The sequence below is a fragment of the Bos taurus genome, chromosome 9, assembly GCF_002263795.3.
Source record: "Bos taurus isolate L1 Dominette 01449 registration number 42190680 breed Hereford chromosome 9, ARS-UCD2.0, whole genome shotgun sequence".
Taxonomy (NCBI): Eukaryota; Metazoa; Chordata; class Mammalia; order Artiodactyla; family Bovidae; genus Bos; species Bos taurus.
In genome coordinates this window covers 8221182-8238695 of record NC_037336.1, presented here as the reverse complement: position 1 = coordinate 8238695, position 17514 = coordinate 8221182, and the positions used below count along the sequence as shown (strand labels likewise).

The window sequence follows — 17514 nt, the reverse complement described above, 5'->3', positions numbered from 1 at the left end:
ATTTAAAAGAGCACTAACAAAGGAGGGATGGGTAAAAGTTCCCCTGTATTTAAAAGTGTTATTTTAAAGGAGAAAATACCTTCCTCAATTGTGATATTTGAAAGTTTAAAATATCAAAGTTTTGGTGGTTCTCCAAGATTATGCCTTCATGTTTATGTAAGATTTTATAGTCTTTTTAAGCACGGGCTTCATAACTCACCATTTGCTCTTGCAGACTGCGTAGGTATACCATATTCATGTCTGAGCTATGATTTGAACATTTGGTCTATTGTTTTAATTACCAAATATTTTCAAAACTAAGAATGTGTTTTGAAAAAGAAATGCAACTTTGGGGAAAGATTTATAATGCCCAATTTTGTTCTCAAAAGACACATTTGTAGAAAACTTTATCTCCTGGAGAACAAAAAAAGGCAAAAGAAAAATGCAAATGGTATCTTTAACATTTGAAAAAGGCTTGTTCTCTCTTACGCCAACTTTAATTTCTTATATTTAATGAATCTGTGTTTAGGCAATGCTTTGTTGAGCTAATTTTTCTTTTTTCACTAGCCGACTTTAATACGAGAGAAATTCGGCTGTTTTAAGTGTTGCTCTACTAGATTATTTCCACCTTGGCTCCTCTGAGTTCTAGGAGTTTGCTGTTGATGAATCAGGTGGGGAGGATGGGAACATGGCATCATCACTCATGAAAGGAGCATAAACACAGCATGAAGCTGCAGGGTGATTAACTTCTCTTCAGTTCTGGGGAGAATACAAGAAACAGATCTGTAGGATTTACAGAGAAACACTGGGCATACACCACTTGACTAGTGATGGCTGATGCAGATTGCTGTGAGGCGAGGATTTGCAAAAGCAACGCAATGGAGGGATTCTGAGGACCAAGTAGCTGGCAAACAACGCCATACATTCTATCCTGAGGGACACAAATATTCCCAGGCAGCAGCTGGTCCTAAGACACTGTCTAAATTATGGGTCTGAGTCACAATGAGTGCTTTAAAACAAAACAAAACAAAAAAACTATAGTTGTCAGTATATTGACTTCGGCTTGAACTACCATATAGTGCTTTTCCTGATAATGAATCTTATCACACAGTTATTTTGTGTTAGGGCGCAGTAGGAGTGATGTCATAGTAACGACATTTCTCTAAAGAGATTCATTCTGTCAGCTAATACATATTCATGACATCACATACTGAGCTAGACACTGGAGTAACAATACTGTGCAAAATCTGGTAGAGTCGCTGCCCTTTTATAGCTTGCACTATAATGGGGGACACACTTCAATCACATAGTTTAATTAGACTATGGTGAGGAAAAACAAGACATGCTGTTATAGGAGTAAGTGATTGGGGAATTTGCTAAGAGAAATCCAAGTGACTCAGATTCCAAAATATTTACATATTTAATTTTTTTTTTTTTTTTAATTTGGCCATGCTACATGGCACGTGGTATCTTAGTTTCCTGACCAGGGATTGAAGCCACATCCCCTGCACTGGAAGCATGGAGTCTTAACCACTGGATGGCCAGGGAAGTCCTACATATTCATTTTTAGGTTAAATTCTCAAATCAGTTATTCCTGCATTTTGTTTGTTTTCTTTCTTCTGTTTTATAAAAGAGAATTCCTACTGCAATTTTTAATCTTATGCCCCAAGCCCCTTTCCTCAGGGAGATGATTCCTTTCTGAAGAGGACTCATTCTCTTCTAAGATGGTTGATGTTATTGGTATCACTTGCCCGCTCTGAGGTGGCTCTGTGCTGAGTTGGTCTAGGCTGTCTCTTTCCACTCATGTTTTATCTCATGAGAGGGGTCTGACTTTGTATTGGGAAACTGCCAATCAAGGTCCTGACCATCCCCTCCTGAGAGGTGAATTTTTACGTATCCTTCTAACAAATTTCTCTTTTGTCTATCAGTCAAAGTCACTCTGTCTCTTGCAACCAGATATCTCTAACAGATAAATCATGTTTAATAAAGCCAAGTGTCAAATATATTCCATGGAAAGGAGGATACTGACAGGAGTTTTTAAATCATATGCTCTGATGGAATGAGGAGCACCTTTTTCTGAACCGGGTGGATTTTGAAGAGTTGGATGGTTATGACATTCTTGTGTACATGGTGGGCACCAATCTGATGTAACCAAAGAGTAGTTTATGATGTTCTCCAGAAGCTCATAAAACTACTCTGAACAATAAAGCTCAAGGACCCTGAAATGAATATAAAATCAAATGAAAAATTTAGATGCTGAAATCTGGGCCCCTTCCTACCTAGAAAGATAACTGCAAAAACATCCTCAAACCAGATCATCAGCCTAGTTTGAAACTGCCACCTTGTCATGGCCTGAAATCACCATAGCAGTGATGGCCTACTGGTTCCGAGAAGAGTACCACATTATGGTTGCCAAGGGACAGCGCGTGAGTCTCAGTGTGACCTTCCAGGCATGATCATCTTGTTCAAAGACTCAAGTATGTCTTTCCGCTTTTTTAGTGGGGAAAGATCCATTGGACAGCCAGCATCACAGTGAATAGTGGGTGGTTTCTAACCCAGTGATGTTCTGGGATAAAAACTTAAGCTGAAGTTTTAGTTGTCACAGGTGATATGAGATTCACCTTATTTATTTGCTTAAATATTTAATTATTTGAAGCAATTACACCTTTGATGATTTTCATTACCTAAATAGAGTTTCATACTTATAAATCTTACTGATCCATTTTGATGGCTCTTTCTGAATTTTGCTTTTTTGCTGTTTTTCTTGGGGTTTTTTGTTTTTTTTTTTCTTTCTGGACTTTTACTGACCTTAGTGTTTATCCATTTACCTTTTTCATTCTTTTTCATTTCTTTTGCAAAGAAATTGATTTCAGTGACAAAACTGCAACTTAAATAAGTGGAGTATTTAAATAGTCAAATATATTCTAATTGGCAACACCACATAAAAATCAGTTCCTTCAGTTATAATGCCTGTCAAATATTACAGGCATCTTTTGCAATAAAGACAAATACTAGACAAAGCTCACTTTCACTTAGATTACTATCACTCAGCCTTTTTTCAAAGCGGTGCTGCTATCCCATTCTAAAAGGACCAGCCACCTAACTGCACAAATGTAGTGTCTCCCAAATAGCTTTTTTAATAGGACTTTTATCCTTCATTTATATCTTTGTAACTCAAGGAAGGTAGTCTTTGTGGCCTTTTAATTGTTGAAATTAGGGGGGAATTGATATGCTGTCAAGCACTTTCATGAAATTTCAGATATTTGAGAAAAATTAGGATGTAAATAAACTTCATGTCTTGAGGTCCTATTATATTCCAGGCAGTCTCCTTGATTAAATGCTTGTCAAAGCTAGTAGTTTTAGATCTGGACAAGCTTGGATTTGGATCTTAGTTCCATGGCTTTCCAGTTGTATGGTAAAAGACAAAAAACTCAAATCTCCTTAAGCCAGAGTTTCAGTTGTCAGAATAACCTTGTAAGATTGCTTTGAAGATTTAAAAAGGGTTCTAAATCACTTATCACTGGAGCACACAGGTAAGAGCCACTTAAGAAAAGGTGGCTGTATTATCTTTCCTAATCCTCACAATAACACTGGGAGGTAGTGGTCATTACCTCACTTGACTGATTAGGAGATTTAACTTGAGAGGTCAGTAAAGCTTGCAGCTCACACAGGTGGTAGGAAGCTGAATCCTGAATCCAAGTGAATTCTCTCTGCATGCTGCTGTCTTAGGTGGACCCCATGGATTCAGGGAGCATCCTTTATCAGACTATCCAAGTTTGTGATGATGCCATCTCATTTTTCAGATGAAAAGGAGATTAAAACATTGAGGGTGGATGAGAGGGCTTCTGTTGAGAGCTCATGAACTCTGTGGATATCAATCACCCTGCAATGGTCTCATAGCAAGCACTGCAATTTTGGCTTGAAGGCTATTCTGCTCATCTTGTTCTCTGAACATCTTGTGGGCAGTGACTTTGAATCCCTGACACCCAGCACAGTGCTTGGCATTCAGCTGGTGCTCCACAGACAGGTACGGAATAAATTAAATGAATGAGGTGTCATAGACACATAGGTAGACAGACACAGAAGGCCATCACCAACCTCGCCTTCTCTCCTTCTGTTTGAAGGTTTTCTCTTCCAAATTCAGAGTCTAGAATTATAGAGTTGGAATCTCTTTAAGTTTGAATTACAGATAAGATAGGTATTACCACTGCATATATTAATTTTTTAGAAATGGAAGGAAGTGGTTAGAAAAAGTTGGAGAATCTCCCAACTATAAACTTTAGACTATGGGGCTGGGAAATCGTGTGCTGTTAGGAATTAGACACCGCTTGGCCTTATAGAGCTCTTCTGCCATTGTCCATATAATTAGTATAAAATTAGGGTTATTTTTCTTCTTCTTGCTGCTTTGAATGTGAGTCTTTAATTCAGCTCTTGCTGCTGCTGCTAAGTTGCTTCAGTCATGTCTGACTCTGTGACCCCTAGACGGCCGCCCACCAGGCTCCCCCGTCCCTGGGATTCTCCAGGCAAGAACACTGGAGTGGGTTGCCATTTCCCTCTCCAATGCATGCATGCATGCAAAGTCGCTTCAGTTGTGTCTGACTCTGTGCAACCCCATGGACAGCTGCTCTCCAGGCTCCTCTGTCCACAGGATTCTCCAGGCAAGAGTACTGGAGTGGATTGCCATTAATTCAGCGTGGGCTGTTGAATACTAGTCTGCAGTGGTGTTAAAACTCATGTGAAGGTAACAACACATACTACAGGAATTAAACTTGATTCTCAAAGTCATATTGTGGGAAGGGGATGATTTAAGTACCTTTCTTTGGTCAGAGTCCCAGTGTACCCATAAGACAGAATCTGTTGACCCTTGAAATGCCTGGCATTACAGTGTCAAATATGTTTCTATCTGAATAAATATGTACCCAGGGCTTAAAAGAAACCAGACAAAAAAATGAAAGAGGTGTGTATATATATACACACACACATATATATACATACATGCATACGTGTGTATATATATATACATACATATAAATATATCTGAGTGACAATTGCTGTCACTCAGAGTATACTAGCTACAGATAAATAATTTTGCAACAGTAGTTTAAATTTAGTAAGCTAGAAGAGAAGGATATAGCCAAGTTTTCAGTGCACAAACTTTTCCCCCCAAAATATACTGATTGCATAACAAAAGGCACACACGGCTAGGGGTTGGGTCAAAGCACGAAGGGGTCTTTTGTGAATAAGACATTTGTAAGAAATCATGCTTTCAATTTAGAAATATATAAATATTTTCTTTTGTATCACAGCTTAGCTGTGTTCATAAATGATATAAAATTAGTATAAAATAATATTTTATCTTACTTGACTATGTTCCCCCAAATCGTCCAATAAAATCAAGTGCCCACCAAGACAGGTCACAATTACCCTGGGTCTGTGCTGCCTTGTCCCCTCTGCCAAGTGGGAGAAGCGTGGATTGACTGGGTGTGGGGGCTCACCAGGAACTTCAAAGGAACATTCTAAGGTGTGTTTAAGAGGCTGCATGGTTCCCATGGAAGAATGTGACAAGGTTTATCCCCACATTTTTGCAAGAGAAGATACACAAAAGACACCTCTCTCCATGTATTTTTAACATGGAAATGATAAAAATATATATTACAGTTTCAGGAAGGAAGTTTGTATTCCTAAGAATTCTTTGAGCTTTGTCCTCAATCCAAGACAGACAGTTTAAACCACCTGCCAAATATTTTTAATTTCACATAATAAGAGGCACCTTTATCCCCCAAGTATTAAAATACAATTCATCCTAGCTAAATGTCTCCTTGGCTTCCCTGGATCTGTTTGTGGTACTAGCAGAAGCTCAGGCTCAGACCTGCAGAGCTGTCTTTCTTTGGCTTCCTTGCCCTTTGACCTTGACTCTTCAGTGTCCTTTTAGCCTACCACCTCTGCCCTCCTGGGCTTCCCTGGTGGCTCAGAGGGTAAAGCATCTGCCTGCAATGTGGGAGACTCGGGTTCGATCCCCAGGTCAGGAAGATCCCCTGGAGAAGGAAATGGCAGTCCACTCTAGTACCCTTGCCTGGAAAATCCTGTGGATGGAGGAGCCTGGTGGGCTACAGTCCATGGAATCACAAAGAGTCGTACACGACCGAGCAGCTTCACTTCCGCTTTCCAACACCTCTAGGAGGTGGATGCTCGTTTCTTCTTTCCTAGTCTAGTCACTCCCTAGTTTATATTTCAGCTTCCTCCCTCACCACACTACCATCTCTCCTTCCTATTACTGCCACATTCATCTTTCCATAGCCCAAATCAGAACTAAAAAAATTCCTCATTAAAAGTAAACAAAACAAAATACAACAGAAAAAACTCAGGGACTTTTAGCAATGAATTAGGTAAAAATTGTTCCTAAGGTATACAAGCCCTTCACTAGACGGTTTATAAACCACCTCCTCGGTCTGTTCTTGTCTTCCATACGACCCAGGTTACAGTGAATTTTGACGTGATCCTTGCTCATTAAACATGCAAGGGCAACCTCCATGCCTTTTCCCGCTCTGGGGATTTCTATCTGACATTACTAGCTCCTTGAATTATACATGACATGGTATCTTCGAAGTCTAATGTGGCTATCATCTTTGAGGTGTTGCCTCCACTGTGGTCCATTTTCTATATTGCTCTCTGCTCCAAATCAGATATAGTGTTTGACCATGTTTTATTAAAGTGGATCAGATTAAAAATTCAAATTTTCATCACTCACTCGACAAACACTTACTGGAGGGTTACGTATGCACTGTACCACCTCTCTGCTTAGAGTTGGGAATACAAACTCAATAGACAGTTTGGTCACAAAACATAGGGTCAATACTACAGTAATTTCTGTATACTTTCTAGAAAGTAAGAATCTATATTCCACAATTTTATGACCAATTTACTTGCCATGTTCTTTGCTCAATGCTGTCTTGGAGATCGGCACTATGAAACGGCTCCTCCCATGTACGACACTTACCCACAGGGTTTTTGGATATGTGAGTTAAGAGAATGTTGTTATCATGTGTGGATTCTGGGGAGTGAGCGAGGCCTTCACCTGAAGGGAAGATGCTTTTAGGTATCCAGGAGGCCAAGTTTGTCTGGCAGTGGTTTAAATGTCTGAGTTGGCCATTGTGTGGTAAAACTAGCAGGCTCAGGTGGGTGTTATCAGAAAGTTTGACATCAACATTGTTTAATTTATCCAGCCTGAATTAAAACAGGGAGGAGACAACTTGGACTCATCCTCAAGGACTATCCATAGAGAACAGATAGATTGTATTAAAATTCATCATCATTTAAATGCAGCAACAATTTCTCTGAACACAGTCCATGAAACATCTGTTATATAATTATAGTTGCACATATACTAAGGGGAGTAGTATTAAACCATTCAAATCATGAATCAAAGACATTTTCTGGCAAAACCTGACACCAACAGAAGTCATGCAAGAACCAAAGTAATTAAAGAGCACAAGAAAATATCCAGAGTTGCAGTGTTGCAACTTTTTGTTATCAGCAGATGTTTTCATAATACCCTGGTTATATGTTGGAATCCAAAGCACAGGAAGAAAGGTCAGCTTAAGGAGTCTGTTACCAGTTGCCACAGAGAAAATTTTTAAAAAGAACAGTTTTTCTAATTTTCCAAAGGACACAGATTTCTTTTCAGTGCTGGCAATTACATAACTTTAGTTGGTTGCACTGAGGCTTAATTTTAGATCTAGATTTTTACTGTATTTTATCAGTGATGCCTAGTGGGTTAATCTCACTTCTTCCCTTCCCCCTACTAATAACTAACTGCTTTCAGGAATATGTGTATACACACACACACACATATATATGTATAAATATATACACACGTATACATATATCAGGAACATATACATATACAGGATGATCCTCTCTTTTGGCTACCTGAAGAATTAATAGGAAAAAACCCTAAAATATCTGTTCCTTAAAAGGTACTAAAGAATCTAAAAGTGAAGAGTTTTGCTTATTTTCTCTTTGAATTTACAGTCTTGATACTTATATCTTAAAATTTAGGCTATAATGAAATATCTGTCCTGTGCCAGTTTAATATTGATGCAATTGAGCCACATCATTACTAAAATGTGCCATATCATCATTGAGGTCAGACTCATCATCACTATTTTGTATCTTGTACAAATTCTACTAAAATATGTCTTTAAAAAATCTAATTCTCCTTAGACTCTATTCAAGGTAAACTCTGGGCTTGCTCACCACTGTTGTAAACAGAAACTTCTGTCTCCCTTTTGACACTTGATATGCATTGCTGGGTTACAATATTCATCTACGTAAATGAAATGATGGAATTATGAATTTCCATGTTCTGGGAGGCTTCTAAAATTTTAGGATATCAGCTAAGAGTATTAAGTTCTATGTAGGCATCACAACAGTACAAATATGCTGGAAAAATTGATAATGCTTTATATCCAATTATGTCAGCAGGCTATGAATCATATCCAATTATCAAGATGCATAAGTGCATTTTATGTGATGCTCAAACATCATTAATTTTGTGCTTAGCACAAGCTGCTCAAATGGTATGATTTCAGTAATTTCTAGCATCAATATTACAGCATCAATATAAATTCAATGCAAATCGGAAAATGAACATCTTCATCTTGTTTATATCTGTGAAAAAGCATTTACCAAACAGAGGAGCATGTTGAAACAACACTTGCTATTGGAAAAACGAGTCTGGAATGTACCACAAGGAGCCTGAGTCTGGCAAGTCAGTCCCAAGGAAACCTAGCTACCCAGCCAAAGACCCCTCACCGGTGCTCTTCACATCATCACTGAAGTAGAACAAACATGACCATTTTAAATATGAAAAATATGTAGAATATCAAGAAACCAAAATTCCTACTTCCCAACAAACTGAGGGATTTAAACAAATTGACCAGATTCAACTCTCACCATAAATAGCCCACATGTCTTAGCATTATGAAATGGAATCTTTAATTGTATGTAATATCTCAGACTCAGCACACATTTAAAGCAATCAGAACTTACATTTTTTCTCTAAAACTAGTTATACATTATGGATTTTAATGAAAAACATGACTTCTCGTTTTAATTAAAAAACGTAGAACTCTTACATAGCTGCACAGAGTAATATGCTTAAGTAATTATACACCAATTCCAAATTCAAATAATTAAAGTTAAAACAAAAATAATTCTTAGACACTTACCTCAAAGTCAAGGTCTGAATATCGTGATTTTCTTCTCTGTTAGATATTTTTTAAAAAGAGAAAAACCAAAAAAGTTATATTTAGTATTAAAATAAAAATGATTATTTTCAATAAGATAATCCTGTTTCTTTGTGATATAAACACTTCCTTCACAAAAGAATCTCAACATTTTTATGATCTCAAACTATGCCATCCACATTATTCCATTTTCACTTTGGATTTCCTTTAAAATTGGAGAATATAAATTTATAATATATTCCTTATCTTGGCCTCCAGTCTATTTTTTTTTTTTCAATACAGAGAAATTTTTAAGGGGAAATTCACTTAAAAAGTTCAATCTTGAAGGAGACTTTAGGCCTGCTACAGCAAACCTACTTTACAGACACAAAGGATTCAAAGCTGTGGAGGAAAGGCATCCAGTCATCTCAACACTTTCCAGCCATCACCCCCTCAACCTTCATTTCTACCAAATTCTACCTAACCTTCTGTCTACATGCCAAAATTCTCTATGGGTCTCATCCACAAATTTCTCCGTGCTTGGTAATCTTCCTTGACAGCACAATCTTTCTCAGAGCTAGGCATGAAAGTATTTGCTCTTATTTTTCTTGCCTGCAGATTTCCCACAGACAGAGGAGCCTGACAGGATGCAGTCCATGGGGTTGCAAAGAGCTGTACACAACTGAGCGACTAAGCACAGCGCAATAAAACAAGTAACAGTCTGCACCCCAGTAGAACACAGATGTAGACATAAATACCTCACTATGCCTCAGAATCCGGAGAAGGCAGTGGCACCCCACTCCAGTACTCTTGCCTGGAGAGTCCCATGGACGGAGGAGCCTGGTAGGCTGCAGTCCATGGGGTCGCTAAGAGTTAGACACAACTGAGCGACTTCATTTTCACTTTTCACTTTCATGCATTGGAGAAGGAAATTGCAACCCACTCCGGTGTTCTTGCCTGGAGAATCCCAGGGACAGGGGAGCCTGGTGGGTTGTGTCTATGGGGTCGCACAGAGTCGGACATGACTGAAGTGACTTAGCAGCAGCAGCAGCCTCAGAATCTGTTAAACACTTCCTGAATCTAGTTACAGATAAATGTCTTGATAAAATCAGGAAACGGTTAAAATGAAATTAATGTGATTATTTAATATTAGTATAGGGCAGGTATTCTTAACATCTTCTCTAAATCATTCACTGAATTCGTAGAATTATTAGGTATAGAAGGAGCTATCTGATAAATATAGACAATGTCTACCAAATTATTGGTGTTCAAAAGTTTCCAATACAGGCTTTTTTTTGTTTGTTTGTTTGAGAAAGTAGGAATGAAAAACAGAGGAAATTAATAAATATTAAAAAGATGAACTATACAGGCAGTAGGGAAGATATATAAAACTTCTTCTGTTTTTTTTTTTTTTCCTTTCCTCTTTTCCTATCCAAATAGCTATAGTGTGAAGTTCAATAACCTGAGGGAGTCATGTCCAAGATAATGGAGAGATTCTTGTAACTGTTGAATATTAGGAGAGAAAGAAAGGAACTAATGCAGTTCATTGGAAAATACGACTAAATTTCTGCAGCCAGAGTTAAAATTGTCCCTATAGACCCTGAACCTTCCCTAACCAACTTTCCAAAGCATGTTGCAGTAAACAGAAGGTGATACACCCAAAGAAAGATTATGTTTAAAAAAAAAAAAAAAAGGTTTACAAGTTCTGAAATAATTTGATTTTGGTGGAGCTGCTTAAGACTTGAGAATCAAATCCTTCAGTACGGTCAAAGAGAGGCAGAGAAGGAACTGCTTTATTTAAAGGAAAGTCACCCTGCTGACCCCACTCTGCTTCATGTCCCAGTTCTGGGGGCATCCTGGAAGGAGAGGTGTGTGGGGAAAGCCGTGTAACCCAGGCTTCCTTGGCCACCCCCTGCCGCTGTTATCAGCTGCCCATGATGTATGAGCCAGGCCTCAGCGCCCTGCATCCTGCTTTGCTCTGAGATGTTAGACCAAAGGTCAGGGCATCCCTCCTGTTCTTGGGCGCTTTGCCTTCTCGGCACTGTGACTCACCAGGACACTTTTGCAACTGTACATTAAGCAAATTTCTTTACTAATACAGCAAAATTCAAGCATGGAAACACTTAGTGTTAAGCAATTACTACAGAACATTAGTCACGCGCTTTGGGTTTCATTTGAAAATTAAATAGTGAGACCTGATGGAAAAGGTTCAGTTATCCAGCAAAGAGGCCTGTCCACTGCATGGGCTGAGGGCTTCTCTGTTGCAAAGATCCTAACAGCCATATGCTGCTCTCTTGTTTCTGAATGCAACGATGTGTTGCCTAAGAACCGGAAATGCGGATGGATACATATTGCTGTAGACCTTAGATTTCAGGCCCAAGATGGGAACCATCCCAAGATGGGAACCCAGAGGAGCAGCAGAGAGGGGTTGTCCCTGCGAGAGCAGGTGCCGGTTATGTGGCTGTGAAATATGGAAAATAAAATGGATATACGCCCATAAATAAGTTTCTCTCTGTTTCATTTCATTAATATCACATTATAATGTAAGGGATTAGGCTAAGAAATGAGCACATGAAGCAGACTTCTCAAAAGATAGTTGGGTGGACGGGGGTAGGTAGGCTGGAAAATCCAGCAGTGAAGACTTGAAATTAAAGAGTTGAAAAAATATGGCAGATTTTTAGAGTCCAAGGGTAATAAAATATGTGTAATACTGACCATGTGTTTCAACCTTTTATAAAGTGCTTTCACATTAGAACATGCTAGCTGGCCTGTAGGTTGGTTAGGAAAGAATTATGCATTTTCCGGGTTTATGAATGAGGAAAACTGAGGACCGGAGGAGTTCAAATAACCCGCCTGCTTCACCAGGGTAGTAATCGTGTGAGCTAGGATTCCCACTCAGCTCTCTGACCGCAAAATCCTGTGTTTTTTCCTCCACTGTTGCCCAGTGACTATCCCATGGTGCAAGGTTCACAGCCAAGATGGTTCATAACCAAGATTCATGTGATAGTTTGCTGACTTTACCTGGAACTCAGCAAGAATAACATTGTAGGATCCAGTCAACCCCAGGATGACAGCAGGAGCCTGAAATGCTTTGCAAGCCTGAAGCAGAATCAAGCATATGAACTGCTACATGTCAATTATATTTTAAAAGAGAAAAAAGTGATAAAGTGATTCTAACATGGGCTAGTTTATGAGCCAAGATGCAACAACACAGTGGCAGACTTCACTCCACAATGGGTCTCCCGCTGCAAAATCAATTTTATCCTAAGGAAGTATTTGCATTGGAAAATCTGTGATGGAATGGAAGGACCACAATGTTAACTTCTGTTCTTCACTTCCTCATGATAACACTCACCATCTCTCAGTCTGTTTTGCAGTGTGTGGAAGAATCTTTCAAAGCACTGAAGTCTGTGGAAACTGTGACTGCCTTACATGCTTATTCAAACATACCTCTGAGCTCTCTGAGTGCTACTATAAGGTAGGAAAGTGGTTAGAAATAACCGCTACACGTTTAAAAGATGAGAATCAATAAAGAAAAGTGATCAAGTCAAAACAACTTTTCTGATAAGTTGATAATTGAAGAAATGCTACATATAATTTAAAATAAGTCAGGATGTGGCTGCATGCATACTCAGTCATGTCTTGATTCTTTGCAACCAGATGGCCTGTAGCCTGCCAAACTCTTCTGTCCATGGGATTTTCCAGGCAAGAACACTGGAGTAGGTTCCTATTTCTTACTCCAGGGAATCTTCCCGACCCAGAGACTGAAAAGTCAGGATGGTGCCAACATATTTTATGAAGATAAAAATATCCCTCTCTCTATGGCCCCAAGTTCCCAAATAACTTGATATAATTTATCCTTTTTGCCATAGTAGATGATGTTTCTTCTATGCTCTTTCCTTTTCTTAATTTCCCACTTAGAACTCATCCCAACTTGTATTCTGTCCTCAATATTCCATTAACATTCTTCTTATTGAGGTCTCAGAAGAGATCCATCTGGTCAATTTCCAAGGTTATTTTTCTCTCATCTTACTGGACTCTCAGAAGCTTTTGAGAGTTAATCACTTCCTCATTAAAGCACTCATTTGTCTCAGCTTTTCCATTTATTTTCTTTTCCTCCCTCTTATGTACTGCAGCTCAGCCAAGTCTCCATCGCTGGCTCTTTCTCATCACCCTGCTTTTAAATGTTGAGTTGCATAGTTGTCTTTTTTTCACATATTCTCTTTTGGATGAACTCATCCACTCCCATGGTTTTAAATACCATCTCTTAAGTTGCAAACACCTTATTCCCAGGTCTTCCCATCACAGGAAATGTTGCGTATCTAGTTCGTCGAGTGACGCTCTTTGGCATCACTGTTCATCCGCCAGCAGTGCCATCTGTTCATCATGTGAACACAAAACACATCTTGATCTGCCCAATCTTCTCCACCTCTGCTTCTCCTCCATAGTCAAAGGCATCCTTATCTCTCATCTGGATGACCTCAGTGGTCTCCTAACTGTCCTCCAATTTTCTGTTCTACACCTTCTCCCATTGCCACTGGATCCTAATCCTCTCTTCCACACTATCAAAGTGATAGATGAACGGATGGAGAAATGACCATGAGAAATGCTTATCTGTCTCATTTGCTTCTCTTCTTTTACAAGGCTCTAAAAAGTCTCGTCTCTTCTTCCTACTCCAACTCTATAAGAAGCTTGCCCCTCACTTCACAAGTCTTCTAACCCTATGGGATTTCTTTGGAGGGAATTATGCTGAAGCTGAAACTCCAGTACTTTGGCCACCTCATGCGAAGAGTTGACTCATTGGAAAAGACTCTGATGCTGGGAGGGATTGGGGGCAGGCAGAGAAGGGGACGACAGAGGATGAGATGGCATCACTGACTCGATGGACGTGAGTCTGAGTGAACTCCGGGAGTTGGTGATGGACAGGGAGGCCTGGTGTGCTGCGATTCATGGGGTCGCAAAGAGTCAGACACGACTGAGCGACTGAACTGAACTTAACCCTATGAGAACATTCCAAGCTCTTTCCTACCTCAGAGCCTCTTCACTTGCAGTTTCTTTTTCTTGAAACATCACCTGATCCCTTAGCACCTCACAAACCATGTTCCTTCTTAACTTCACTTTTCAATGGAGGTTTGGAAGTCTTCTCAGTTCTCCTCATCTAAAGAAGCCTCTCTCACACATTCCACGGTTATTGCCCAGCACAGCACACTTTCAGATTATTCATTTGTTAACAGTTCACCTTCTATCTCTTCCTTAGGGTTTATTCACCAAAGGGGCAGGATCCACATCTGTTTTGACCACTTTTATATCTCAAGCACCTTAGCCTAGCCTGGCACAGTAGTAGACATTCACAAAATTAGCTGAAAGATTGAAGGAGCTACACTATGGAAGCCAAACAAATTCAAAACAATGTGACTTGTTTTTCTGGTTTTATTTTTCTCAGGAAGACTCCAGGAGAATTTGTATAAGCAGGTGGACTATATACACAAAGAAAACCATTTTGAATAGATCAGCTGACAGCCAAGTGGATCAAGACCATTTAGAGGAATGCAGGCCTATCACTAATAGAAGGAAACATTCTTTAGGATGAACTCTGAGTAAGAGAATGCCCACCAATATGGGGCTACTCAGGGGAATAGGATGTGCACAGAGGTGTCTCTGCACAGTGAAGTCTTGTAGAATGATAAATAATTTCTCAAAGGGAATACTTCATTGTCTGTGTCTTTGCAGATTAAGCTGGACAAGATCCTAGAAGATTCACAGTGAGGAATAAATTCCATGGACTAATAAATGCCAATATGACTGCCATTAAAAGTTTCCATTACAGACTGAGCAATGGACTCACTCAAGTGAGAAAGCTTTGATGTCATATCCATTCAAAATATCTGAGTAAATGAAACTTGAGAATCATCCATTTTGAAAGATGACTTATTAGAGCTAATTTTGCTTGCCTAATTTTGTGTGCCTGCATAAAAGACAAAATCCCCTAACCCAGCAGCAAAAACAAAACACTGAAGGAAAAGGCTTTCTTTCACCACAGCTACATGAGGGAAAAAAGTTTACATAATAAAAAGATGCTTCTGCCCAATGGTCAGTTCTATAATTGTTTCTGTTAGTGACGGAGTCTCTAGTTCCCAAGCATGGCCATAATACTTTGTCTAATATCTTGAATATTGACTTAATTATAGCAATCAAGTTTCTGCAGCAATATTCAAGGTATAATGGTAATCAAATAATAATCACACCACCTTACATCTAAAGTGCTCTTTACAATTTTCAAAGGATTTTTCACACACATTATCCAATTTGATGTTCACCGCAGCCATAAGGGAGGCACCTGTGATGTGACATTATAGCTAAAATGTTTTACCTTTCAAAGCCATTATATTGAGATCTCCAGAATTCATGTCCAGAGGAAAATTGGCATATAAAAAGTTAGCACAGAATGCTGTCCCTTTTTATGCACTTAGAAACAGACAGAGATTTGGCTGAGCGTGTTTTGAGATACATGGTTAAATTTATACCTGAATACTCAGAAAACCTGGAGCAGCAAAACTTTGTTTAAAACAGCAATTGTGCGATTGACTATCTAATTCTGTTTAGTTACAAGAAAAGCTTAGGCCAGATATGTCAGGAGAATAAGAGAAACCACTTAAGTGCTGACACTGGAGCAAAGCGTTTCACAGGAATCCAAGTGATGGAGGAGCCGAGAAGCCACATAAGGGGCCACAGAGGAACGCAGGGATTCACAGGAGAAGAAGCTAGTGCTCCCCTCCCACAGGGACAGACAAGGGAGATGGCACAGCGACCTGACCCCGGGGGCTGAGGCATCTAGCCAAGGCTGGAGGCACCACAGAACTGCAGATAAAGACGCAGGTGCTGCCCAAAGCAGAGCGAGGAGAAACACCTTGGCTTCCCTGTTCTGACCAGCCTCCAGCCTCACAGTTTCCTCGTGGCCAGCCCTCTCACCTAGCCAGAAGCCTGCATCAACCCCCAAGAGACCCAGGGGCACGGGGGTCTCTTGACTTGGAGCCACATCCAAGTTGAGAAGACTTTTGAGTGAGGAAATATGTCCTATTTAGATATACCAGCTACCAGACACAGAGTAAAGAGTGGTGTGGCCATGAGTCCCAACAAATACTGACCTATCTTCTTATACAGATATATCTATAATTAAAAAAAATAAATAAGTGGAACCACAGCCCAAGGTTTAAACTATATCTCACAGTCCTCAGTGGCTTGAGAACACAGATCCTCCTTTTCCCTCACTTGCTTCACAGGGCCTTGTAGTTGTCTATATACACACCATTCACTCGACACATTTTGTTCCTTAACTGAAAGGAAAGGACTTAAATCCTAATAACAACCTCATCTTTCTTAGCTTTAAGGAAAGCAACTAGATGATATCCAGGCCTGAAGCCATCATGAGAAATTCTACCATGGGCATATTGCAATGAATCCATAATTGTGGAAATCTAAAAATTTTCAGACTTGCTTAACAAGTCCGTTCTGGGAATGGATACAGTTTGGAAAATGGCAGCTAACATATTTCGTGAAAGAAAGAAACCAGAGAGTATTAAGAGGGGAGAGAAGTTGGATGTACTTTTATGCCAAAAACAAAAGAGAACGAAAAAACACAACTTGATGCATTTATGAAACTTTCTACTCGGAATAATCGGGGGTTAGCTGCACAGGCTCCCCCGGAGGTCGGAGCCTGTTCTGCGGGCACAGTCTTGGGGTTGGGGAGCCACCCTCTCGCTTTGGTGCCTCCTGCTTACTTGAATAAACACTTCCACCCACTCTTTGGCTTTGTTTTCTCTCCTTTGCCTCTTGCTGTTCCTCGCCTGCACTTTTCCTCAGCAACACTGTATTCTGTGCAGCACTGGCAGCTTCCACCCTCTTCTTTCTTCCCCCCACCACTTCCCACCTCGGCAAATTGCGAACACCCACTCCTCTGGAGGCGACTTTCTGAATCACTGTGAACATCTTTTCATGACACCCTTGAGAAGCTCTGGTGGCATCTGGCTGTCCTCTGCTGCCCCAGCTTCCTGGGCAAGAGGCCCCTGCGGCTGGGCCCTCCTTTCTCACTCCAGGAAGACTCAGACTGCGCCAGGGCCTCATGTCAGCCAGAGGGCCGCTCCCTTCTGTCTTCCTATGCTCAAGATATCAGGTCTTGCTCAGGTCAGACTTGTCAAGGTCTCAAGACACCTCCTGGCTACTGCTGCTCCCCACGCTCCATGTTGATGCTCTAGGCATCTTTCCGCTTCTCCTCTAGTGTCAGAATATCATCTTCCCTGATGGTTGGCTA

At 40.0% G+C, this 17514-nt stretch overlaps 1 protein-coding gene across 2 annotated transcripts in view; it reads right to left on the bottom strand.

The window, feature by feature from the left end:
• Positions 1–17514, bottom strand: part of ADGRB3 (adhesion G protein-coupled receptor B3) — an 886492-nt gene that overhangs the window by 8527 nt on the left and 860451 nt on the right. For both annotated transcript variants that reach the window (XM_024996868.2, XM_024996869.2), the window contains one exon: positions 9210–9245. In XM_024996868.2, the coding sequence (XP_024852636.1) occupies positions 9210–9245 (36 nt within the window). The remainder of the gene's footprint in view (positions 1–9209; positions 9246–17514) is intronic.